The sequence below is a fragment of the Myotis myotis genome, unplaced genomic scaffold (genome assembly GCF_014108235.1).
Source record: "Myotis myotis isolate mMyoMyo1 unplaced genomic scaffold, mMyoMyo1.p scaffold_m19_p_3, whole genome shotgun sequence".
Lineage (NCBI taxonomy): Eukaryota > Metazoa > Chordata > Mammalia > Chiroptera > Vespertilionidae > Myotis > Myotis myotis.
The window spans coordinates 71,795,480-71,820,090 of NW_023416335.1; the positions used below are offsets into that span (position 1 = coordinate 71,795,480).

The 24,611-nt window shown below is 40.0% G+C and overlaps 1 protein-coding gene and 1 pseudogene across 10 annotated transcripts in view; one reads left to right on the forward strand and one right to left on the reverse strand.

Moving 5' to 3' along the window:
* The window catches only part of TDRD3 (tudor domain containing 3), a 203,792-nt gene that overhangs the window by 74,297 nt on the left and 104,884 nt on the right, over positions 1–24,611 (reverse strand). For all 10 annotated transcript variants that reach the window (XR_004965809.1, XR_004965810.1, XM_036297580.1 and 7 more), the window contains exons 5-8: positions 23,817–23,958; positions 15,804–15,875; positions 13,465–13,614; positions 5,278–5,418 (exon numbers count right to left, since the gene is read on the reverse strand). Coding sequence is in view for 8 of the 10 variants with exons in the window: in XM_036297580.1 (XP_036153473.1) it covers positions 5,278–5,418; positions 13,465–13,614; positions 15,804–15,875; positions 23,817–23,958 (505 nt within the window). In the remaining 2 variants the exon portion in view is untranslated. The remainder of the gene's footprint in view (positions 1–5,277; positions 5,419–13,464; positions 13,615–15,803; positions 15,876–23,816; positions 23,959–24,611) is intronic.
* On the forward strand, positions 22,073–22,850 carry LOC118649965 (annotated as a pseudogene).

Consider the following 24,611-nt stretch of genomic DNA (forward strand, 5'->3'; position numbering starts at 1 on the left):
CATCCCTGCTATAGATATGCTAAAGTAAATGTAAAAATGACTGCATATCCACACTACAATTCATCCCGGTTCTGACCAGGTAGCTCAATTGGTTAGACATCATCCTAATACACCAAGATTTCAGGTTTGACACTGGTCAGGGCACATAAAAGAATCAACCAATACCTGGCTGGTGTGGCTCAGGGGTGTCAACCTATAAACCAAGAGGTCTTTAGTTTGATTCTCGGTTAAGGCACATGCCCAGGATGCAGGCTCGATTTCTGGTGGGGGTGTGCAAGAGGTAATTGGTAGTTGTCTCGCTCTCTTATCGATGTTTCTATCTATCCCTCTCCCTTCCTCTCTCTCTCTTAAAAAAAAATCAATATGTAAAAACATATTAAGTAAAATATTCAACCAATGAATGCATAAATAAGTGGGGCAACAAATTGATGCTTCTCTCTCTCCCTTCTTCTCTCTCTAAAAATCAATAAAAAAAAACTATAATTAATCCTTGTTATTAAAAAAAAAACTTATGTGGATATAAAAAATAAACCAACTTCCAAACTGTTTTCTCTCCTAATTATATCCCAAGTAAGTATGTAATTAAGAAACTGGCCCTGTATAGCATTGCTCATTGGTTAGAGCATCAGTCTTTGCACTAGAGAGTCATGGGTTCATGTCCCAGTCAAGGGCATGAACCTGAGTTGCATGAGGGAGGCAACAAATCGTTGTCTCTCTCACATCAATGTTTCTCTCATCCCACTTGTCTCTCTCCCCTCACCCTTCCACTCTCTCTGAAAATCAATGGAAAAAATATCCTCAGGTGACGATCAAAAAAAAAGAGAGAGAGAGAGAGAAGAAAAAGAAACTGTCCCATACATAGAATTCAACCAGTAACACTTTTTTGTTAAATATATTTTTATTGATTTCAGAGAGGAAGAGAGAGAAACATCAATGATGAGAGAGAATTACTGACTGGCTGCCTCCCACATGCCCCCTATTGAGAATCGAGCCCCAACCCAGGCATATGTCCTGATTGGGAATCGAACCATGACATCCTGGTTCATAGGTTGACACTCAACCACTGAGCCACAATGGCTGGGCAGCCAATAACACTTTTAATAGTCAATTACTACCAAATCTTGGTATACCTTACTCTAGCTTTCTTGTTGACCTGAATTGCATTAACTAAATTCTCAATCCATGTTTTGGCATGGCCTCGCTCCCTCTGAGAGCTCTAGGTGAGAACTTCCTTGTTTTTCTAACTTCTGTTGTAAGCTATCAATCCTTGGCATTTTTTATTTGTAGATGCATCTCCAGCCACATGATCATCCTCACTTTGTGTCTTCGGGTCATTTTCCCTCTATAAATGCGCCTCTCTCTTTGCCTAAATTTTCTCTCTTCATAAAGAGATTGAATTAGGATCTACCCTAATGCCCTCTTTTTAACTTGATTCCATTGTAAAGACCCTATTTCCAAGTAAAGTCACATTTGAAGATATTGGTGGTTAGGACTTCACTGTATCTTTCAGGGAAGGACACAATTCAACCTATAATATCATCTATTATCAAAAATTATTTTAAGGAACTACCAGCTGACATCACAATCAAGTCTTCTCTTCAATTGCTGAAATACAGATTTAAAACCTACCCAACCTACAAAATAATTTGATACTTGGTTATGAGAATAATTCACGTACAAATTTATAACAGTATTTTAAGTTATTTAATGTTCTCCTTCATTTTTATTTAATAGTTTTCCTGGATATAGAAATTTTGGTTAAGTTTTTCTTTCATTATTTTCAATACTAGTGGCCCGGTGCATGAAATTTGTGTGTGTGTGGGGGGGGGGGGGCGGGGTTCCCTCAGCCCAGCCTGAACCCTCTCCAATCGGGGACCCTTTGAGGGATGTCCGACTGCCGGTTTAGGCCTGTGGGATTGGGCCTAAACTGGCAGTCGGACATCCCTCTTGCAACCTAGGACCGCTGGCTCCTAACCACTCACCTGCCTGCCTGCCTAATCACCCCTAACTGCCTCTGCCTGCCTGCCTGATTGCCCCTAACTGCTCTCCCCTGCCGGCCTGATCTCGCCCCAACTGCCTCTGCCTGCCTGATCACACCTAACTGCCCTCCCCTGCCAACATGGTCTTGCCCCCAACTGCCTTCCCCTACCTGCCTGATAGCCCCTAATGGTTCTCCCCTGCCGGCCTGATCACCCCCAACTGCCCCTATCTGCCCTCCCCTGCCAGCCTGATCTCGCCCCTAATGGCCCTCCCCTGCCATCCTGATCTCGCCTCCAACTGCCCTCGCCTGCCAGCCTGGTTGCCCCAACTGCCCTCTTCTGCCAGCTTGATCTCACCCACAAATGCTCTCCCCTGCTGGCCTGACCGCCCCTAACTGCCTCTGCCTGCCTGATCACCCTTTACTGCCCTCCCCTTCCGACCTGATCTAGCCCCCAACAGCTCTCTCCTGCAGGCCTGATCTTGACCCCAACTGCCCTCCCCTGCTAGCCAATTTGGTTCTAATTGGTCGGTTTCTATGCCAGTCAGCATCAAAAGCTCCGCCTCTAGGCAGCCATTGGCTCCTCATAGTTCACCCAGATTTGGTTCTGATTGGTCGGTTCCTATGCTAGTCAGCATCTCCAGGCATATCTCCGGGTCTGATCAGAGAGGCAGGGCGGATCAGCAGCCCCCGCAGAGGCCCGCAGAGAAACAGAGGCATGGCTGCTGACAAAGCCCGGAGAGAAAGAGAGAGGCAATGGCTGATCAACAGCTGCCTCTCTCTCCGGGTCTTTCTCTGGGCCTGATCCGCAGCCCCCTTGGCAGTCAGTGCTGGGTCGCCGCACCAGCACCGCAGCAGTAAGTGCTGGGTCACCACAGCGACCCAGCACTGACTGCAAGACTGACTTCCGGTGTTTACTCAGTCATTATGGACTCTGAGTTTTTATATATTAGGACTAGAGGCCCGGTGCTCAAAAATTTGTGCTCTCGGGGGGGAGGAGGGGTCCCTCAGGCTGGCCTGTGCCCTCTCGCAGACTGGGACCCCTTGGGAGATAACGACCTGCTGGCTTAGGCCTGCTCCCAGGTGGCAGAGGGCAGGCCCAATCCCTAGGTGCAGCCCCTGGTCGGGCTCAGAGCAGGGCCGATTGGGGAGTTGGGGCGCTGCCCCCTGTCAAGCACAGAGCAGGGCGGATTGGGAGGTTGCGATGCCACCCTCAGTCACGCTCAGGGTAGGGCCGATTGGGGGGTTGGGGCACCGCCCCCTGTCACACTCAAGGCAGGGTCAATGGGGAGGTTGCAGCGCCACCCCGTCACGCACAGAGGAGGGCCAATCAGGGGGTTGGGGCGCTGCCCCCGTCACTCACAGAGCAGGGCCCATCAGGGGGGTTGGGGCTCCATACCCTGTCATGCACAGAGCAGGGTCGATCAGGGGGTTGGGGAGCTGCCCCCTGTCATGCACAGAGCAGGGCAGATCAGGGGGTTGAGGAGCTTCCCCATCACTCACAGAGTAGGGCCAATAGGGGAGTTGGGGCACCGCCCCCTGTCACACTCAGGGCAGGGCCGATGGGGAGGTTATGGCTCTACCCCATCACACACAGAGCAGGGCCCGTGGGGAGCGGTTGGGGCACCGCCCTCTACCACCCACAGAGCAGGGCCCGTGGGGTGGGGGGGAGGTTGGGGCACCACACCCTGTCACACACAGAGCAGGGCCGATCAGGGGGTTGGGGCGCTGCACCCTGTCACACACAGAGCCACAGGGTGATCAGGGGGTTGGGGAGCTCCCCCCTATGAGGCCCAGAGCAGGGCTGATCAGGGGGTTGGGGTGCCTTCCCCTGTCAGGAACAGAGCAGGGCGGATAGGGAGGTTGTGGCCCCGCCCCCTGTCACACACAGAGCCGCAGGGCGATCAGGGGGTTTGGGCACTGCCCCCTGTCACGCTGATCCCGGTGCCAGGAGGCCTTGCGTCTCCGCTGATTCCGGTGCTGGGAGGCATATTACCCTTTTACTATATAGGATAGAGGCCTGGTGCACGGGTGGGGGCCGGCTGGTTTGCCCTGAAGGGTGTCCTGGATCAGGGTGGGGTTCCCACTGGAGTGCCTGGCCAGCCTGGATGAGGGGATGATGGCTGTTTGCAGCTGGTCACACACCTTTCAGGGTGGGGGTCCCTACTGGGGTGCCTGGCCAGTCTGGATGAGGGGCTGAGGACTGTTTTCAGGCTGGCGGGTGACTGAAGCTCCCAACCGCTCCTTTTTTTCTTTTTTTTTTTATTCTGAGCCAGCTTTAGCTCTGAGGCTTGGCTCCAGCTCTGATGCCTCTGCTGCTGAAAGCAGGTATCTGGTTTGTTTGGGTTCTATAATCGAAACACTGTTTCAACTCCAGCTCTGAGATCCCAGCTGGCTGAAAGCAGGTTTCTGAGGTTTTGTTTAGCTTCTGTATTTGTAACAATGTTTCAAACTTCAAGCTCAGAGGCTGGCAGCAGCAGGCGGGAACATTGGAGTCCTCCATCACTGAAGCAAGCAAGCCTCATGTATGCTTCAAGCTGCCTGGCTGTCGGCCGCCATCTTGGCTGGCAGTTAATTTGCATATCGCCCTGATTAGCCAATGGGAAGGGTAGTGGAGGTATGGCTAATTACCATGTTTCTCTTTTATTAGATAGGATATCATCCCAGTGCTTTCATGCTTCCATAGTTTCTAGTGAGAAATTGGCTGTTAATCTTATTGAGATTCCCTGTTCTTGATGAGTTGTTTCTTTTTCACTGCTTTCAAGATTTTTCTCTTTGTCTTGAGCTTTCAACAACTTGATTATAATGTGTCTTGCTGTGACTCTCTTTGAGTTTATCCTCCTGGAGTCCATAATATACATGAATTTATTGCAATATATTTTTTCCAAACAGCAAATCAAAACAAAACAAAATCACTTTAGACAAAATTTGAGAAAAGATGAAGATGTGGGAAAAGGTAGAAAAGGGCAGATAACTATGTTTTTGATGCATCAACTTTTAGGATATTATTTCCATTGAGTGTCTTCTATTTAATTTGATAGTTTTTATCAAAACATTCCCAAAGATGTTATTCAGACATTATAAATTAAAATCAAATGAAAGTTTTAAGTAAGTTATTTTTCAAACAACCCACATTTTCCATGAGTTAATTGTAAAACTTAATGAAAGCCTGCTAGAGTTATAACATCTATCCATAATACATTGAACAAAGCCAGTGATGGTTATGAGAAAGAACAAAAAAATCATCAAGGCTATTAAAGAAAGAAAAGATTAACTTTGTGTTGGTTCTTTAGCCTTACCAGTTCTCTATAGACAGCTTCATGTTTCCCCTCTGATTTGGTTGGCTTTTCTTTCTGTAAAATTTCTCTATTTCGGTTACCAGCAGCACTCATATTGAGATTACTTCTTGCACTACCACCACCTCCTCCAAATGTCTTGGTCTTTAGGTAAGAGAAAGATAACAGAGATGTAGGTTAATAGCATTTGAAAATAGTCCTAAAGACTAAGCTACAACTAAAAGTATCTAGTAAAACTGAAATAGTTTTCATTGTTTTACATAAAAAAATCAAATGTTAGCTAGTCCTTTTTAAATAAATACCTACTAGCCATAACTTCTTTTTTCCATAAGTCCACGCAAGGCAATAAAATAATTACATAACTATAATCTTTAAGTCTCCAAGGCAAGTCATCAGAATAGACTTTAGATAATAATATAGTAGAAAATAATAAGCACTATGGAGATTAGATGTCAAAAATAATTCTAGGGTAAAATACTTGACTAATATCATATGGCCTGGGTTAAAGGGCAAGGCTACCTACTTATATAAAAACCCTGGGTGTAACATCACGTCCAGAAGCACGACCAAGCGGAAGGAAGTCAGTAATGCAGGGGTCGTCTTGGAAACGGCTAAGCCCTCCCCTAGCTGTTTCCCAGAGGGCGAGGTTTCAGGCAGGAACCTGCCCTCAGGGTGAGGTTTCAGGCAGGAACCCTCCCTCAGGGCGAGGTTTCAGGCAGGAACCTGCCCTCAGGGTGAAGTTTCAGGCAGGAACCCTCCCTCAGGGCGAGGTTTCAGGCAGGAACCCACCCTCGGAGCAGAGCGTGGAAGTACTGAGTCCGGCCTTCAAACCAGACCCTGACAGTATGGAGGAGGGAGCCCCATTCCTCACAGAATCTGCTGTTGCATAGCTTGCTGTCAGTGGCCTGCCAGCCAGGAACCCCATTCACCTGCACCCCAGACCCTGACAGGAGGGAGAAGGGAGTCCCATTCCTCACGGAATCGACAGGTGGCCAGCTTGCTGTCAGGGGCCTACCAGCTAGGAATCCTGTATAAAGTTTTAATACATTATATTAGAGGTCATGGTGGTACTGTTTTACCCACAGCATCTACAAGAATTGCTGCAAATTTACTTCTTGGTGGAAGCACCTTTCATTCCCTATATAAATTACCGATTCCATTAAATGAAACTTCAATTTCTAGACTTAATATAAAGAGTGAAGTTGCTAAAACTATTAAAAAGGCCCAACTTCTCATTATTGATGAATGCACCATGGCATCCAGTCATGCTATAAACGCCATAGACAGATTACTAAGAGAAATTTGAATGTTGTATTTGGTGGGAAAGTTCTCCTTCTTGGAGGAGATTTTCGACAATGTCTCAGTATTGTACCACATGCTATGTGATCGGCCATAGTACAAACAAGTTTAAAGTACTGCAATGTTTGAGGATGTTTCAGAAAGTTGTCTCTTACAACAAATATGAGATCAGAGGATTCTGCTTATAGTGGATGGTTAGTAAAACTTGGAGATGGCAAACTTGATAGCAGTTTTCATTTAGGAATGGATATTATTGAAATCCCCTGTGAAATGATTTATAATGGATCTATTATTGAAGCTACCTTTGGAAATACTATATCTATAGATAATATTAAAACTTTATCTAAATGTGCAATTCTTTGTCCAAAAATGAGCATGTTCAAAACTTAAATGAAGAAATTTTGGATATACTTGATGAAGATTTTCACACATATTCGAGTGATGATTCCATTGATCCCACAGATGATGCTGAAAAGGAAAATTTTCCCATCGAATTTCTTAATAGTATTACTCCTTCGGGAATGCCATGTCATGAATTAAAATTGAAAGTGGGTGCAATCATCATGCTATTGAGAAATCTCAATAGTAAATGGGGTCTTTGTAATGGTACCAGATTTATTATCAAAAGATTACGACCTAACATTATCGAAGCTGAAGTATTAACAGGATCTGCAGAGGGAGAGGTTGCTCTGATTCCAAGAATTAATTTGTTCCCATCTGACACTGGCCTCTCATTTAAATTGATTCGACAACGGTTTCCCATGATGCCAGCATTTGTGATGACTATTAATAAATCACAAGAACAAACTCTAGACAGAGTAGACATATTCCTACCTGAACCCATTTTCGCACATGGTCAGTTATATGTTGCCTTCTCTCGAGTTTGAAGAGCATGTGACGTTACAGCTAAAGTTCTAAGTACTTCATCACAAGGGAAATTAGTCAAGCACTCTGAAAGTGTTTTCACTCTTAATGTGGTGTACAGGGAGATATTAGAATAAGTTTAATCACTTTATCAGTCATTTTTTGCATCAATGTTGTTTTTATATCATGTTTTTCTTGTTTTCATGTCATGTTTTTGTCATTTTTATATCATGCCTCTGTTGTAATATCCTTTTGTTACTGTTTATTAATAAATTTATATATTATTTTCATATACATTTTACTAATTTCCTTTCATCTCTCACACTTCTATTATAGAGAAAGGGCAAATCGCAATATTAAAATATCTCCACTAATTAATTCCCTTTTAATGTGCACGAATTTCGTGCACCAGGCTACTAGTCTTCAATAAGGCACTAAACCTGTCTAGAAATCAGTTACATTATGTCTATGATCCAATACTATATTTCTATAATCTTAGAAAGTAAACAAATATAAATTTTAACACTGGTTTAAAACTTTCATTACTAATTTATTATTTATATTAATTACATATGCTGTCTTACCACCTATGTATGAAAATTTGGAAGTCCATAGTTCTTATTTTACTGACTTATTTGAAAAAATTATATGTGTAATCAAATTTGAAAATTTTATTTTATTTTATGTTTTTTCAAAACTATTCTGAAAAACTAGAGCATAAAGAACATTGATCTGGAAAGATACTAATTCATAATTTAAAAGTATCCCACAATTATTACTTGTATAATATCAAATCAAACATCTAGTTATGTAATATCTTTATAAGCTAATAGATTCAAAGGAAGTTGTCAAGACTTGACTTTTATTAGATATAGTGATCAATCTTTAAAAATGTGTTTTAAACTTACTACAGTAGTAAGTTTAAAAATGTGTTTTAAACTTACTACAGTAAGAAAATAAAACATGCTAGATATAAATTCATATAACATTGAAAAATTATTTTGTATCGGATAAAAATATAAAGAAATAGGACCTGAAAAATAGAAAAATGATGTTAGATAAGCATTAATGGACAACATGTTAAATATCTCTATTAGGTATTGATATACCACATCTTTAAAAAACCACAGATGTATTACTGGATTCATTCAATTTTTGGTTTATGCAATCCCAGCAAAAAAAACCAACAAAAACAGATCTGGAATGTCCTGATAGTCATTACTTATATAACCATAAAGAAAAATATGAGTTTATATTAACGTGATACAAAGTTTATTAGAATGGAAGATAACGTTTGTAGTATAGTTAAGAACATAGGCTTTGGGGCTAGACAATGGTGGGACTAAATCTTGGCTCAGCCACTCCCTAACTCCTATTCTCAGACAAGTCATTTAACTTCCTCCTTCCATAAGCCTTAGATTTCTCATGCTTAAAAGAGGGATGAGAAAATCTGCCTGTTTGGGACATTTTGAGGATTAAATTTACCACTCATTGACATGAGTGATAAATTCAGTAACTGGCACATATTAAACACTCATAACAGATGGCAATACTACTGTTTTGTTTAATTTATTAAAATATGGTTACCTGAAAACTCTGGAACCTGACCTGTTCCAAATTAAATATATTTCTGGAATTTAAATTCTGTAATTCCAAAGGTATTTTTTCTTTTTGGTGGCAGTGAAATAGCCCCATCTTCTGGATACATTTTCTTACTATTTTCTTTCCATTTTATAGATGAAGGAATAGGATAAATATCATTTTCAGTATTGCTTTTTAGTGTTTTAAAACAGTCGTTACTCACTAAACATGTAAATACCTAGAAACATCACAACTTAAACATTACCCATAAGGCAACTGATGTCCTTTATTAGCCACATCGTTTTGTCCATATTATGTGAATCAGGCATCTGTGAGATCATGAAACTCAGTAGGCCTTAAATGTTGCCTAGCAATGCTACTATATTTCCCTAGCCCATTCACCCTCCCAGTCATCTAGACCACTATTTTACATGTTCTCCTCACTGCTCAAGCCTCCAACATCTTCTCCCCCATTGTCACAGTTTACCTTTCTCACTTCCTCACTGAAATAACTAAAATAATCACTGAAGAACTTAAACAGATTTTCACCATATCAACCCACACTGATATCTGCACACTTATACTTTATCTTTACGCCATCTATATGAATGTTAAGAAAAATGTGCAGGGAATGAATGATTTCCCCATTCTACATTAGTTCTCAGGCAACATTTTACGTGACTTTTTCAACAGTCTTTGATAAGTTCAACACTCCTTTCTCCATGATACAATTTCTGCATTGTCTTGTTTTGATCTTATCTTACCAGTGATACCTTGGCTGGTTCAACTTCTTCATCCAATCTCTAAGATTGAAATGCTACAGCGTTCATTCCTTACCCTTTTCTCTTCCGTAACAGCACTCAATCCTTTGATGATTTTGTTTGCCTCATGATTTCAAATATCATCCTTATGTCTATAACTCTCGAATGCTTAAATCCATTTCAAACTACACTCTTCTGTCTCACTGTCTATTAAATGTTACCATGAAGATGTCTGATAGATACTTCAATACTAATATGCTCAAAACAAAACACCAGATACTTCTCCTAACTTGTTCTATCCCAGTCTTCTCCAATTCAAGGTAAGCAACTCTACTCTGCCAATTTCTCAAGGCAAAACCCTTAAAGTTATTCATGACATTGCTTCTTTTCTCATGTGCCACATGCAATCTGCCAGAAATCCTGATGACTCTACTGTCAAAATTCCAGACTTGACCACTTTGCATGACCTACATAGCTGCCACCTTCATTCAAACTACCACCATCATTTTTCTCCCCCTGGATTACTTCAATAATTTCCTAACGTGTCTGATTTTAATCTTCCTTATCGACAATCTGTTCTGAACACAGCAGCTAGAAATAGACTTTTAAAATATAGGTCAGCTGATGTGGTTGCTGAAAATCCTCCAGAGGCTCCTAATTTCTCTCTGAATAAAGGCTAATGTCTTTAAGGTGGCTTACAGGGCCCTACATATGTAGAACCCCATTACCACTCAACTTTATATTCTACTACATGTCCCTTTGCTCTCTGCTTCCACTGGTTGAACACATATTCCTGCTTTTGATCCTTTGCAAAAGCTTTTCCTTCTCTCTAGAATAAGCTTCTCATATAACCACACAGCTAATTCTTTTTCTCTCTTTCAAGTCTTGGCTCAAATCTCACCAAAGTGAGGTCCAATCAAACTACTATATTTAAAACGGAAATCTACAATATAATTATTTAGTATGTTTACATTATTCACTGACCTTACTAGTACATAAACGACACAAGAATTTCAAAAATTCTCGCCCTAGCTTGTTTGGCTCAGTGGATAGAGCACCAGCCTGTGAATTGAAGGGTCCCGGGTTCGGTTCAATTCTGGTCAAGGGCACATGCTCAGGTTGCCAGCTCGATCCCCAGTAGGGGGACTGCAGGAGGCAGCCAATCAGTGATTCCCTCTCATCATTGATGTTTCTACCTCTCTCTCCCCTCCCTTCCTCTCTGAAATCAATAAAAATGTTTTAAAAAAATTCTGTTTCTGACCATCTTATTTTAAATAGTACTTCCCCCATACAAATGGCACTCCAAAAACTTTCCATCCTACTCTACTTTTCCTTTTTTTCCCATAGCACTTACCAACTTCTAACCTACCATATAATTTATATACTTATTATATATTAGTTTGTCACCCTCACTATAATATAAACTTGATAAGGACAGGGATCTTTTGTCTATTTGTTCATTGATTTAACCTAAGCATTTAAATTACTTTCTGGTGTCCATCCACAGTGGCTCAGTTGGTTGGAGCATCGCCCCATGTACTGAAAGGCTGCATGGCAGGCAACGGATCAATGTTTCTCTCTTCTCCCTTTCTCCCTGTCTCTCTCCCTCCCTCTCCCTATCCCTCTCCCTCTCTCTCTCTCTGTGGGCATATCCTTGGGTAAAGATATGAATAAATAAACAAACAAACAAACAAACAGACTTCCTGGCATATAGTAAGTTCTTGAAATATACTTGCTGAATGAAGGAAAAAAAGAATGAAAATCATCACTTCATCATTTGTGGTAGATTCCACCAAATCCACTATCTGTTTTAATAAAAGATCATGAAACATATTTTCAGAACAATTACAATATTATGTTATTTTTATGTTCAGACAGATTAAATATAACTATATGTATATAAAGATACATAGATATATAGGTGTAGATATAATCTTCTACTATAATGTACATAGGTTTAGTCCTAGAATTGTAATAGGGTAACCTTGGGCAAGTTTTAGGCCTCCATCAACTCTTTCATATATACACTGAGGAGTTTTAAGTTTGCTTCAGAAAACTATGGCTTTTTACTTATCAAATACTTATGGGAAAATATAACATGATCAATTATGACTTTAAAAAATGAAATATATTACAGTGCATTAAGTATATTCTAGCAAATAGAAAGCAGTAAACACATCAACCAAAATTTGGGGAGAAAAGTTTGTTTGAAAAAAGTGTAAATCAAAAGAACAATTTTCCTATAGATGTTAAGAAATTGATATACACCCATATCCTCTTCTGTAACTCGATAATTTTAATAGCTTTTTTGGAAAAAGAAATATATTTCATGTAAACTGTGTAAGATGTATTAATTTCAGAAATATTAAAAATGATTTTTTAAAATGTGCTTTAGAATGGAGGAAACACTAAAGAATAGCAATAGTCATGATTAAGAGCTTTTTAGCGCCCTGACCAGTTTGGCTCAGTGGATAGAGCGTCGGCCTGCGGAGTGAAGGGTCCCAGGTTCGATTCCGGTCAAGGGCATGTACCTTGGATGCAGACACATCCCCAGTAGAGGGTGTGCGGGAGGCAGCTGATCGATGTTTCTCTCTCATCGATATTTCTAACTCTCTATCCCTCTCCCTTCCTCTCTGTAAAAAAATCAATAAAATATATTTTTAAAAAAAAGAGCTTTTTAGCAAAGGAATATTGTGATCTGTGCCATGTAATATTCAAAATGTTTTAGAGATTATTAATTTTAATTCTCACCATAACCACATAAACTGGGTACCATTATTACCTTCTTTTCATAGACAAACAAAAATAGGTTACAAAATTTAAGTAAGCTATTCAAGGTTGTCAGCAGATATGCTTTGAGGTTTTGCTTCTGGTGTCTACATTAGACTGATGATAGAGAGACATGCTGCAGGAAGAACCAAAATGCAAGGAGTCTCCTCCTTAACTTTGAATTTCAATAGATTACTTATATTGTTATTGTCTTTTCACATACGGTAACAAATCCAACGAACTTTTGACCTTCTCCATGTATCAGTGAAAAATGCCCTGGCACCTTATGGAGTCTTAAGCTTACACATTTTGCTCATATGTTCTTTTTCTAAATCCTCTTGATAAGTCCATTAAGTTACTCTTGCTAGCAAACTACCCTTCTTTTCTCCCTCTTCCTTTTCTTCCTTTTTAACAGTGTAACAGCTAAACCCAATGCTTTATATTTCTGCAGAGGGTTTCTTATTATTAGTTGGACTTGATGACACTTCTTAAGGATAATTTTCCCCTCAGCAACTGAGAATGTAGGTAAAAATCAGAGGCTCAGGATTAACAATTTTGTCAGTTTTCATCCTTAAATCTATGTAATATATAGTCAAAACTGGTTTTTTTTTTCCCTTTGGATAATATGTGTATTTATACATGTGCGTACCCCATTTACTACTAATAGCCAAATGTTTTTTAAAAATTATTTTTAATTTCTTGCTTATTTGAAATAGGTGTTTTCTCTAGTTATTTATTGATTTTTAGATTTCTATAAGAAATTTTAATTCATGAATTAGTTGCTCAGATTGGATTTTTTAAACCGGTGAGATTGAAATAGTTTTCTTTATTCAAACCAGTAATGAGTCTTAGCTAACTGCTTTTTAAATAGAATGACAAGAATTAAGAAAATTTTATTATAATTTAGTTTTCTTACTTCTTTGCTCTTTGCAACTTCTGCAATAGCAGCAGTCCTTTGCTTTTCAAATTCATCATTATCACTTGGGGGTTTGACAGGCATTGTAACTTGCAGGGTCTTCCTTCGATCAAGTTCTCTGCTGTCCATTTGGACATTAGACACACACTTCTGATAATAATAAATAAAAATTAATCACATCAGTAGTTCCCAGATTCAAGGTTTACATAACAAAGTATTACTTCTTCAAAAAAAGTTTGTATCTTAATAACTGAGAACCCATAAAAATAAAATTTTCTATTTAAAAATAAAGGTAGAAAACTGATTAAAGTAACTTTTAAATAAGTGTAACTGGTAAATAAAATGAAAAGCTTCACAAAACCCTCCCACCCCCCCTAAAAAAAAATAGGGCCCATGTTTAAAACATACATCGAACTAGGAGACCTAAGTTTCATTTTAGGATAATGACTTAAAATAATTTAAATTTCAAACAGTCTGGACCACTGCATAACAAAAGGTAAAATTCAGATTTTTATTCAGAGCTTGATTTACACATTATGCCACAATATCCTTATGAGGATTAAGTAGTATAGTTATTTTAACATATAAAAAGATGTCTCTGAACTTATAAACCAAAAGCTAAAAGCATACCCTCTCCCTCAATCAAGCTGCAAAATTTATTTTTAGTCTCATAAATTGAGAAAGTAATCACTGCCTAAAAATAAGTCCAATCATAGCAGTAAAAATCCTATAAAATAAACCTTTTCTCAACTCATTAATAACAGTAAGAAAACATGCTCTCAAACAAATGTTACACAATTACAGATTTTTAGCAATATAAATATGTCCCGTTGATACCAGTACACAGCTAGCATTATCTACCTTTAACCCTATACAAGTCTAAGTAAGATATGCTGAAAAGAATTTTTCAGAATGGACTATAGAAACAAGTATTATTAAAACTATAACTTTTATTATACTTCCTAAGACAAAAAAATCATTAAACATTCTTTAAGATCTTGAAAATAATTAAATCACAAGTCTCTGAGCAATTTCTGAAAGAAATATTATCACCAAAATATTTAAGAGAAAATCAAATTCTTACAAACATATCATTTATCATTTTCAAATACAAAATATTAGAATATTTATACCATTTTGATTCTGGCTTTTTTTTTTTATTACACTGGTAGACGTGAGAATATCATCAACATAGGTCACACCAAAGGGCATCATGCCTCTTTTTATCTTCACTGTGCCTTGTTGCAAAGCACAATAAAAATTAACATATTTTTAAAAATACTTTCAAAATAGACATGATGTAAGAATGATTCCATTTAATTTTGAATAGACTCCACATAAAGGTTTTTGAAGAGGCGTGCATCTGATCCTACCCATTTATCTTCAGATCAGCTAGTTATCTTTTTCACACACAAAAAATTTTTAAAGTTGTTAGAGAGATACAGGTTTCTGTTTCCTACCTATTGTGTCCCTAACTCATCTTTAGTACTCTCAAAGAAAAATAAGGAGCAAACACAAGGTAGAATATTGAAAGCTAAATTTTGGTGGCAACATGTGGCAAAAAGCAAAAGCTGTCACAGAGATTATTCTCAGACTCTTCAGGGATAAAGCAAGAATAGGCTAGAGGAGACTGTTCTGAATGCAGTTTGATGCTGAGCACAACCATGAAGACATAAGATACCAGCTGAGGAGCTATACCTCAGGGTAACATAGCAGCAAGGGGGGTGAAAAATAGGAAGTACACAGAAAACCTTTAGCTTATGTCAGAGAAGGATCAGGGATGCTGTGGTTGAAAGGAAAATACCAACTGAAAATAAAATTAAATTCCTGACTAACAAAGGTATTTGAATCAAAGCAGAAGAATAGAATTTTTAAAAGGGAAGCCTGGGACAGCAGACTCTGATACAGTGCAGTGATGCCCCTTCCTGCCTCTTGGGTCCTCACTTCTTTGTCTCATCCTTCTGTTGACACTTTTATTTTCTCTCTCCCTCTTTTGTTTTAAATTTAAAAAATGAGAAATTTTAGCTTATTTTTTTCTTTTGCATTTCTCTCTCTCAAAAAAAATGCCCCATCACCATCTTATCTTAATTAGTTATTAGTTGCTCTTCAGGTGTGCTTCTTAATTTTTTCAATCTTTGGGTTAACAGTTCTTGATAAAATCAATTTAATTACAGTGAATAAAAAAAAACACAATTACTAAATTCCTTTACTGAATATATTTTCATATAACACCATGACTTCTGAATGAATAGTTCAGCACAAAGCTAAACACAGCTTGAATACAGATGGAAAACACTTTTTGCTGATTAAAATTCATCTGCCAACATAAAAGTCATTACCTGTCCAAAAGGCACAAAAGGAGGTGGTCCACCTTCAGTTCCAATATTGCTTCTATTGTGTTTTGACAAGCTCTGTGAGAAAAGTGAGTCACAAAATAGAAATTATACATAAAAAATATATTTCCAACATTTACAGTACACCAGGACTCTACTTATTTTAATACATTCTTATCACACACACACACACACACACACACACACCACACACACACACACAGAAAAAAAGCTTTCTATAAAATATTTCAAACTATATAAAATATTTTATATCCTAACTTCAATAATTAGGTAAAGGCCCTTTCCTAATCTCCCATACCAGACACACATTCATGCTCTAGCTGGTTTGGCTCAGTGGATAGAGAATCCACTGGAGGGTCCTGGGTTCGATTCAGGACAAGTGCACATGTCCAGTTGCAGGCTCGATCCCCAGTGGGGGGGCATGCAGGAGGCAGCCGATCAATGATTCTCTCTCATCACTGATGTTTCTATCTCTCTCTCTCCCTCTCCCTTCCTCTCTGAAATCAATACAAAAATATATTAAATTAAAAAAATACTTCTATAAAAAAAACAAACACACATTCACAACAGTTTTTAGAAGTATTTACCAAACTACTCCTACAAGAACAAAACACAGTAAAAAACCCTCCTCAACAAGTAGCAAATTCAAAGATAATAGGCTTTGGTAAAAATTTTACTTTAAAGCATATTAAAACTAATTTTAGACATAAAATCTATTAGCAAACAACATACTTGTTATATTGCAATATACTAAGAAATATTTATTTGGTCTTTGTCCCCAATTCTTGGAACAGAGTTCAGAAGTGTAACTAGAAACAGTTTATGGGAATACTGATAACGGTGATTTCCAATTATTAAAAGAGATCAAATTGTTACATTTCATAATATGCTAATTACTTTCAATTACAAAAAACATCCTTAATAAAGACGTGGTTTAACTGGAATACCTTCTTGTGCCAGATATATGGAACAAGTTGAAGATTTGATGATTCAAAAAACAAAAGACAAACAAAAAAGACTTGTTTAAAAAAATCAATTTATATTTTGACGAATATTTTAAATAACTGAATGTTATTTAATAAAAATAAGCTTCCAAACTCTAATAATTTTGCTTTCTTTTTTCCCTAGCTCTCATATTTAAAATTAACAATGTATTAAGCAAATGGGAAAAATATTTTCCTTGCAGAGGCAATTCCTCACATTATAAATTCTTTTGAATGTCATGAGGAATTTTCAGAAGGATGGACTCCTTGCAGCCATCCATTCCTCCTGTTTCATTTTGAGATGTTAACATATATCTGTTAAGCACCAGCTGTCATTTAATACAGCTTCTTAACTGTAAGCTTTTCCGTACATTTTTAGTAATTATCATTGTACAAAATGTCAACTGTGTTTTTACACCATTATACAAAAATTAACTCAAAATGGATCAAAGACGTAAATTAAGAACTAAACTCATAAAAACTTCTAGAAGAAAACGGGGAGAAAGCTTTATGACTCTGGATTTAGATTTGGTAGTAATTTCTTGGATATGACACCAAATGCACAAGTAACAAAAGAAAAGAAAGACAGATAAAATTGAACTTCATCAAAATTAATAACTTTTGTGCATCAAAGGACACTATCAACAGAGTAAAAAGACAATCCCTGAAATGTGAAAAAAATACTTGCAAATTACATATCTGAGAAGGAACTGATATCTAGAATATACTAAGAAGTCACACAACAGAAAAGAAAACTGATTTAAAAATTAGCAAAGGACTTAAATAGATACTTCTTCAAAGAAGATACACAAATAGACAATAAGCATACAAAAAAATAACAAGAGTTGGCAAGGATGTGGAAAAATTGGATCCCTTGTATATTACTGATGAGGATGTAAAATGGTGATGTCACTGTGGAAAACAATATGGTAGTTACTAAAAACAAAATTATACTATAACTTATGATTCCTCAATTCTACTTCTGGGTAAATGCCCAAAAGAAATGAAAGCGGAAACTTGAACAGATATTTATACGCCCATCTTCATAATAATTGCATTATTCACAATAGCCAAAAGGTGAAAATAACCCTAATGTCATCAGTGGATAAATGAACACAAAGTCACACACACACACACACACACACACGCACGCACGCACGCATGCACACACGCGCACGCAATTATTATTTGGCCTTAAAGTTAGGAAATTCTGACATGCTACAATCTGAATAAAACCTAAAAGACATTATGCTAAGTGAAATAAGCCAGACAAAAAAGGATAAATATTGTATGATTCCACTTACATAAAGTACCTAAAGTAGTCAAATTCATAGAGAGAAAAAGAAGAATCATGGTTGCCAGAGATTGGGAGTAGGTGGGGAATGAGAAGTTAATGTTTAATGGGTACAGAATTTCAGTTTGGGAAGATACAAACCACTTTCCTTCTTTTCTTCACCTGTATGTAATCAACTTGCTACAACTACACCACCTGCATATGATTTAAATATTGCTCAATGTTCTCTTCCCCTATTTATTTTACAAGAATATTTAGGGTTTTTTTAATTCCAAAATTCTCTCTATGGATTATGATTTCTATGTGTGCATTTGGTTTCTGTGTGTACTACCTGCCAGATGTTCAAGTAATTGAACTCTCCATGGTTTCTACATTGCTATGGTTACCAATTCAAAAAACTATAAAATGATAGAGAATTATAATTACGGTAAAATGTTTTTAAACTTTTTAATGTAAACTTTTATTGCTTCCTAACAAGAAATACTAACAGGCTTTCAGGAAACAAAGTGCAAAGATACATAATAAAAAATTACAAGGACAACTATGAAACTACTACTAATCTCTCTCTGTGTGTGTCTGCGTGTGTGTGTGTGTGTGTGTGTGTGTGTTTGGTATAGAGGAAGTTCCTAGAATGTTTAACTGACTTTTCAGTCAATGAAGTAATTTTGGTTGGTTTGGGAAAATTATGTAAGATGTTGATCTGACTTAAGAGCATCTTACCACATTTTAAAAATTTTTTAATTATAATAAAAATATATCAACTTGTGAAAGGAAAGGATCACATAAAATGAGTGGGATTTTGCTGGGAAATTCAAAGTCCATAAACTTGGCTCTTTATTAAAACTATCAAACCTCCACATACTTGCTTTGGCAACATTTTCAACTGAACAATGAAGTTATGAAACATTATCTTATACTGCACAGCACAGCAGCCCCAAATGTAGCACAGTATTATCATAAGGAATGAGTACTAAGAAGTAAAATATGTGCTTAATTCTCCTTATCTACTTACCTCCCAACAGAGGCACTTTCAAACTAAGAAAGTAGAGCCTTAACCGGTTTGGCTCAGCGGATAGAGTGTCGGCCTGCGGACTCAAGGGTCCCAGGTTTGATTCCGGTCAAGGGCATGTGCCTTGGTTGCGGGCACATCCCCAGTGGGGGGTATGCAGGAGGCAGCTGATCGATGTTTCTCTCTCATCGATGTTTCTAACTCTGTCTCTCTCCCTACCTCTCTGTGAAAAATCAATAAAATATATTTTTTAAAAAATACGAAAGTAGAAAAAAGTGATATATCATAAAATACCAGGAGCTTGAAATACTGTTAGGCCCCTTGGCCCACTTTAGGCAAGAACTGAGAGTAACACAAGAACATTAATTTTAGCTCAAAGAGTAATTAGCTTTTGTGCTTTGTAATTCATTCATTTCACAATTACACATAAGACTCAGAGCAACCACTTTGCAGATATAGGAAAGCTCAGACCCATCACCTATCAGTTGTCTAATTATAAAATAAGCTTGTTAACAGTTCTTAGAGTCCATTTTCTGATCTATATAAAACGCCCCGATAAGACTGTTAGAAGGATGCAAGAGCTCAGCACAATATCTACACACTGTTCAACAAATATTTATAGAACTGAACACAGATGACACAAAGAATTCTGACCTTAAGAGGCCTAATGGAGATAAGAAATAAATAAAATTTTAGTGCTAAAAAGTGATACACTTCTTAAAATGGATAAAGTGTCCCAAGAATTCAATAAAAGAGGAACTACTTCACTATGTGAATAAGCATTTGATCTGAGTCTAAAAGCATGAGGACCATTTGGCCATGCAGGCATTTTGAGAGAGAACACAAGATGAGTGGTGTAAAAGTAAGAAAATCTCCCCCCACCCCAAAGTATAATTGAGAAAAGCATAGAGACTCAATGAAAGAGTAAGTAGTTTCACTCTTTTGGGATCAAGTTCAAGGCTGGAGAGAAACTATTTTTTGTACTCCATGTGCCTCGGTTGGAGAGGAACTGGGCACTGAGTGAAGCTGAGGGGGTTGTCCAAACCTTTAGGCCAGCGTAGCCCAGGGTCCAGCCTCAGCCTGAGCTCTACCATTGTCCTCAGCATTGTAACATGATCCTTTCTCGCTCCCCTCCCCAATTCAGTCTGAACCTCCAGACCCACAGCTCCTTACAGTGCCATTGGTGACCTGGTTGGAGACCTTGAATGTAAGTCAACATCAATCAGTCCAGGAACCTGGTGGTAAGTAAGGCTGAAGTAGACCATATCTACCCGAAGTGCTTAGCAATAAAGCAAAAGTGGTATGAGTTTAAAAAAAAAAAAAGAGTAAGCAGTTCCATTTGGTTAGATCAAAATCTATGTGAAATAATTTAGAGTTGAAAAGATAAACTTGAACTAGGGCTAGATTATTAATGGCACTGAATCCCAAACTAAGGCATCAGATATAAAAGTAGGGTGTGATATGTTCTGAGTTATGCTGAAGGAAGATAATCTGGCAGAAGTGCATAAAACAGATTAAAAGATGGAGAAAGAATATGTGTATAGACCAGTTAAAAGGCTACTGCAGCAGTCCACACAAGAGATATTAAAGACTTAAACTAGAGTAACAGCAGTGCAACTGGGGAGCAAGAGACTGATAGAAGATCTGACTGCTGTGAATCAACAGAATTGGAAAGTAGAGGAACAATACTAGATAACCTAGATGACCACGAGGATGAAGCTATTGTTAACACAAATTGGGGAAACATCAACTAAAGTGACTAGAAAGAACCTAGTCACAAGAACCCCTTTATTATAGTGAAATTCTAATTTGCATTCACTAGTTTATATGTGTTTATGTAGATGAAACAAATATGCATTATGCTTTCATATATATATCCTATCTAATAAAAGAAAAACATGGTAATTAGCCGTATGACCGCTACCCTTCCCATTGGCTAATCAGCAAGATATGCAAATTAATCACCAGCCAAGATGGCAGTTAACGCCAACAAAGATGGTGGCTAATTTGCATATGTAGGCACAATGATGGGTGGCGAAAAGGGAAGGATGGAAGAAGCCGCCTGCCGGTGTCGGAACCCAGGTGGCAGCCAAGAGCCAGAGAACTGGGCCACCATTGTGATCGGAGAAGCTGGGCCACCTTTGCCGGCCCTGGGCCAGTAATCGGAGAAGCCAGATGGGGCAGGGAAGAGGGGATGTCCGCCTCTTCCCTGCCCCGCCGAATTCTCAGATCACGGATCACCAGTGATCGGAGAACACCCAGAGGCGGAGCCAGAGGCCAGGCTGCACCCCTGCCTGGGGACGTGGTCCCGGGGCTACACAGCCAGGCCCCAGAAGACCCATGGGCCGGGGAACGCGATCCAGTGCCTGGGCGGCGGTGTAGCCAGGGACCAGGGCTGTGTTGCCTCCGGGGCACGCAATCCAGTCTCGGGGGCGATGCAGCCAGGCCCCAGAAGGAGACCCAGGGGCCGGGGCTGTGTCGCCACCAGGGCTCATGATCTGGTGCCCGAACAGTGGGGATCCCCAGCCCCAAAAGGAGACCCAGGGGCCGGGGCTGTGTCGCCGCAGGGGCACGCGATCCGGTCTCAGGGATGATGCAGCCAGGCCCCAGCAGGAGACCCAGGGGCCGGGGCACGCGATCCGGTCCCTGGGGCGATGCAGCCAAAGAAGACCCAGGGGCCTCCCAAGCAGATAGTCTCCGTGGTCAGACAGCACGGTGTCAGGACAGGAATAAAGATGGAGGTGACTCAGATGCCTGGCCAGCGGCCTTAGACCAGCAAGCAGGGCCTTTCAGCCAGGACTCTGGGTGGGGGTGGGGCGAGGAAAGTGAGCGGGAAATAGAGAACTACAACTCCCAGGAGGCTTAGCGGCTGGGGCTTGTGTGCCTGGCCATGAAATCAGATCGGGAGAGTCATTTTGCACTTTAAGAGGCTTGCAATGTTGGAAGTTCTGCCGGGAGCCAGGGAGAAATGGAGCTAGAGCAGAGAGAGGGGTCCATGGCAGCTGTGGGCTTTGAGGAGTTCTCAGCACCTCCCTGCTTGGAGCTGGCGCTGCCTCTGCTGTTTGGTGGTCACATCCTGTAGAGCGAGCTTGAGACCGAAGTGGAGTTCGTGTCTGGGGGTCTGGGCAGCTCCAGCCTCCAGGAGCGAGACGAAGAGGAGGAGGCAGCCCAAGGCCAGCGGCCGCGGTGCCAAGGGGAACTCAATCACAGGAAGTACCAGGTGCTGGGTCGGCGCTGCAGGGAGATCGAGCGGGTCCTGAACAGGCTCCATCAGATACAGAGGATAACACGGAGACTCCAGCAGGAGCGGAGGTTCTTCATGAGGGTGCTGGACTCCTACAGCGACGACTACCGGGCCAGCCAGTTCACCATCTTACTGGAGGACAAGGGCAGCCAGGGCACAGATGCCCCCAGCCCAGGCAACGCTGAGAATGAGCCTCCCTAGAAAGAGGGGCTGTCCCCGCCCAGGAGGACACTAGCGCCTGCAGAAGCCAGCAGCCCGGCCCCTGGTGAGGGGCCCAGCGGTTGGAAGAGGCGGCAAGTGCCACGGGAAGGGTGCCAGCCGGGAGTCCCACTGACTCTGGATCTGGCCCCCATGCAGATAAAGGTGGAGGAAGACTTTGGCTTCAAAGTGGTCGAGGCTCTGGACTCAAGTTGGGTTTCTTGGGAGCCAGACAAGCTGCTGCCCTACCCCAACCTAGCCAGCTCCCCCTTTGACTGACCCCCCAATAAACGGACCCCATGCTTCCTCGGCAAAAAAAAAAAAAGCTTATAGAGGCATGCTTATAGGATCAAATAGTATAAATATAGATGTAACAGGACAATAAAAAGAGAACCTGGCTACGATGATCACCTGAACTCTGCCTCTGTGTCATTCCTTCTTCGCCAACTCCGTCCACACCTTTGGGAACCTCTGGACCTGCTGGGGCTGGACCCCAACATTCCTCTTCTTATAAGGACTTCAGTGAGATGGGCTAAGAGTCACACTGGAACTGCCTCAATTTAATGTAATCCCCTCTTTAAAGATCTTATCTCCACATACAGATACATTCTGAAGTTCGGGGGATTAGGATTTTAACATACATTTTGTTGATTACCCAAATCAGCCCTTAACAACCAGCATGTTTCAGAAAGTAGATTCCTACAGGGTTATTTACCAAACATTCAGAAGTATTTTTAAAAGAGCTCAGCCCCTCACCCACCACACGGGCCCCTCCCGGCGAAGAGCAAAGGCCTGGGTTCCGGGCACTGGAGGAAAACTGGTGCCAGCAGCCAGGGGAAGGGGCCCCCAAGGGGCCCCAGATTTCGAGAGGGCACAGGTCGGGCTGAGGGACCCACCCGAGTGCACAAATTTTTGTGCACCGGGCCTCTAGTATATATATATATTTGTATATATGCAAACACTTGCTTTGCAGAAACAATGATATACATTACACATGAGTTATAACTGGTACTTTAAGAGTTTTGAAAACTTATCAGTAAAACGTGACTTTTCAAATTATGCAAAAAAAAGCAAATATTGAAAAAATGACATTTGCCTTAGAGGAACAATGTGCTTAAACAAAGGCAGATAGTTTTTATAAAGATTCCTGTATTCCATTCTATTCAACTCTGACATTATTCACTATGGGAAGGTCTCCTTAAAATACAGACTGCAATTAGAAGAGTGTAGTGTTTCAGAAGTTGAAGCCTTTCTTCTCAGTTACACTTACTCTCTGCAGCTCCCACTTCTCAATAAGGTGTTCCACTTCCCCCCCCAGGATTGTGGTGTTGGAGTCATTCAGGAGTAGGAATCCATTTTTTATATCCACGATGCCTGAGAGCTTAACTTTAGTTCCAGGGGGTGTGTTCAGGCTAAAGGAAAGAAAAAACAAAGTTAAAACACGCTGAAGCTCCTCTTCAAAACTGATCAGTGTTGAGTTGGTCAAGTTCTTCAAAATGAACTAACATGGAAAAGTGTTTTTCAGGAGTTAAAAAAAAAAAAATATATATATATATATATATATATATATATATATATATACACACACACACACATACACACTAGTGTATAGATATATATAGAGAGAGAGATATAGATATAGATATATAGACAGATATAGATATAGATATAGATATAGATATAGATATAGATATAGATAAAAGTCCAGTGACCAGACAGTGAAACAACCAGAATGACCAGAACGACCGGTGGCTATGACACACACTGCAGCAGCCAATCAGCCTGATCTGGCCCCCAATCGGCCCCCAACACCCTGATGGGGAACCGCCCGTGGCCCCTCCCCCATGTCGGCCTGGCCCGATGGGCCCCCATCAGGGCGGGCCAGCTGGATTCCACCCATGCACGAATTTGTGCACCAGGCCTCTAGTATGTGTGTGTGTGTGTGTGTGTGTGTGTGTGTGTGTATACACATTGAAAATCACACCTCACAAATAGATAAATAGAATAAAATATATAAATGCACTTTCTCAATAATGCCATGCTATACAAATATGATTTGCCATTT